We start from the raw sequence: 2795 nt of genomic DNA, 5'->3' as shown, positions 1-2795 counted from the left end.
TTCTAATAAATAAGTTCAATAAATAGGGATTTTGCAGATTAAGAAGCTGTACGTGTGAACAGAAGCTGCTATACAATGTTGTCCAAAAATAACTAGAGCTATTCTTGTTTGTTACCAATCACTGGAAATTAGTAAGTAAAATGTAAATATTTTACTCTTACTATGAAGACTGGAGGAACAAAGATCTGTTAAAATCACCCTTAGGATTACATAGAACTTAATTTTGTACACTAAATTTATAATTTAGAGCATGCTTTCATACCATTTTTAGCACACACTATTTTCAAATACATTTCTTAGAAGTACGAGAAATGAACAAGACTGCCCACGTAGGATTTCGCCTGTGCTCTGATCACTAGTCCTTGTGTTACACAATACTGCAGTTTGGCTAATTCTGGATGACCTATTCCACATTTGGAGAAGATACATAATGAAGGGCCGGATTTAGTCTGTAGTATATTGCAACATCTCGTTAATACAGTAATTCATTTGTCACAGTACAAAAAAATTAATTCCCCCCAATCATTTTTATATACATACAATATATAATCCATTTATATTACCCATTTTAATAATTATTTTCTTGGGAAACAACTCTTATGTTATCTCTAAAGATTGCCAGGAACAGAAATATTCTTGTACCAAATGAAAAACACAGGTAACTCAAGCAACTGTAGTTTTACTTGTCTGAAAGGTACGGTTATTTTCAGCACACACGTTTTCTCATGGTTTACCCGTAAAGAACTCCAGCAAGGCTCCCAACACCGGCAGTCAGGTGCTCGCACTGCAGCGAGATGTTGGTCGGCCTTTGGGAAGGGCGGCTCGCCCCCCAGCCCCGCGGAGTTCACGCTGGCGCTCCCCAGGCGAGCCCAGTCCCTGCTCAGCCCCGTCCCGCGGTTCTTCCGGCTGACTGTGCGCCTGTTGTCCTCAGCGCGGAACGCGGGATTGGACCATTGGCCGCTCAGAACCAAATCACCTCTGCATGCATTTGCACGCCGATGTCTGTTCACGAAACGCACCGCTACGCGCATGTGCAAAGCGGACGCCTGCTTGCACCGGCTCTTAGAGAGACCTGCTTATCTGTCTGCCAGTGCCTGAGGTGTCAGTTCACCTGGAAGCCAATTTAAGGGGGGGTCCAGATTTTTCATGAACAACCATCGTAATCTGAAAGCATAATCATGCACACATCAGTAAGTCTACCTTTTGTAAAACACCAGCACTCAAAGAAGACTGAATTATAAATGCTATCAAACTACCAAATAATTCTCAACACTAGAAGTAGATAAAGAAATAATAAAACTGTAAAGGTGAGATAACTGCATCGTGACTTTGATTTAAATACTTGTTTACAACGGCAAGTGAGCGAAAGGCTAGGTGTGTGGACTGAGCCTCGGAAGAGAAGATACTGCTCTTTCGTATTTTTATTTCCCATTTTTAAAGAGAGGCTGATTGAGAACATTTTTGAACGTGGGAGACTAAGTCGTTAAAACAGAAGCGCTTGGATTGCTTTCTTCCTTTAGGGGATTTACTTCATGTTACTTTATCTGACACAAGTCAGAAAGAAATGAGAATATTGCAAGGAAAGCTGCATTTTGACACGTTATTTTCCATTAAAATTCTTCCACTGACTTTGTTAAGCTTTTTCTAAGATCAGAAAACGAGGCTTTACCTAAAATGAATTTGAGAGACTGGTAGATTTTCCTCACACACTTGTAGCACTACAGCGTCCTACTGTCTCAGTGCGGAGGATTTTTTCAAACTGTTCCCAAATCTTTCGCATTTGTTCACAAACTGGTATCTCCATTCTGTTTATACTCTGATAAAATATTGAGAGTCATTTCCTCGCTTTTGGACTGCACGTTGTGTTCACTTCTTCTGGACGACTTCCTGGTCGCCCTGGAAAGCCGCCTTCGAAAGGTATCACCTGCCAGAAAGTAAAGAATAGGGTCGACACAGCTGTTGAGGCTGGCCAGACCCCTTGTCACCTGGTAAGTGGCGTAAACCTTATCGTTGAAGGCACACATTTGTGGAGTCTGAAAATCCACCCTGGCTCTTAGATTTAAGGTCTTCATCACGTGGAAGGGAAGGTAAGACACAGCAAAGACCGTCAACACAATAATAACCAGGTAAATCGACTTTCTCCTGAGAGGAGAATTGTCCAAATCCTTGTAAATCAAAGCTTTCACAATGAGCCCATAGCAACCAAGAATCAGTATGAATGGGATGCAGAACATAAGCACTGTGGTGCACATGCTGTAAATGAAGTAACTTCTCAGGTAATCATCAGCTGTTGTGTCGTAGCATGTCGTGGTTTTATTTCTCCTTATCCCCGTTCCCGAGTAGAAGAGTATTGGAGAAATCACGGCCACCACAATGACCCAGACCAGGGTGCTGATGTACACCGCGTTCTTCTTCTTCAGCCTCCCCAGCGATTTCAAGGGGTGCACCACTCCCGTGTACCTGTGCACACTTATGCACGTCAGAAACAGAATACTGCCGTACAGGTTCACGTGGAAGATGAACCTCTGCAGCTTGCACATGATATCTCCGAAGATCCAGTCTGTTTTATTGAAGTAGTAAAAGATGAGGGCAGGCAGAGTCAAGACATACAAGAAATCGGCTAGCGCCAAGTTGAACATGTAAACCGAGATGCCGCTCCAAGGCCTCATGTGGAAGACAAACATCCAGATGGCCACACTGTTGCCCAAAAACCCCGTGATGAAGACCAGAATGTAGACAGTGGGCAGGTAATAGAACTGGAAGCCAGTTTTGGTCAGGGAACACTTGGTGGTGGC

The 2795-nt window shown here is 43.0% G+C and overlaps 1 protein-coding gene across 1 annotated transcript in view; it reads right to left on the bottom strand.

The window, feature by feature from the left end:
* Window positions 1-1518: 1518 nt before the first annotated feature.
* Window positions 1519-2795, bottom strand: part of P2RY1 (purinergic receptor P2Y, G-protein coupled, 1) — a 1405-nt gene continuing 128 nt past the window's right edge. The window contains exon 2 of the mRNA XM_009709680.1: window positions 1519-2795. Within this exon, the coding sequence (XP_009707982.1) occupies window positions 1785-2795 (1011 nt within the window). The 3' untranslated portion in view covers window positions 1519-1784.

The sequence above is a fragment of the Cariama cristata genome, unplaced genomic scaffold (assembly GCF_000690535.1).
Source record: "Cariama cristata isolate BGI_N322 unplaced genomic scaffold, ASM69053v1 scaffold42391, whole genome shotgun sequence".
Classification (NCBI taxonomy): domain Eukaryota; kingdom Metazoa; phylum Chordata; class Aves; order Cariamiformes; family Cariamidae; genus Cariama; species Cariama cristata.
Note: the sequence above shows the minus strand (reverse complement) of the source record. Positions and strands in the feature narration are given on the sequence as shown.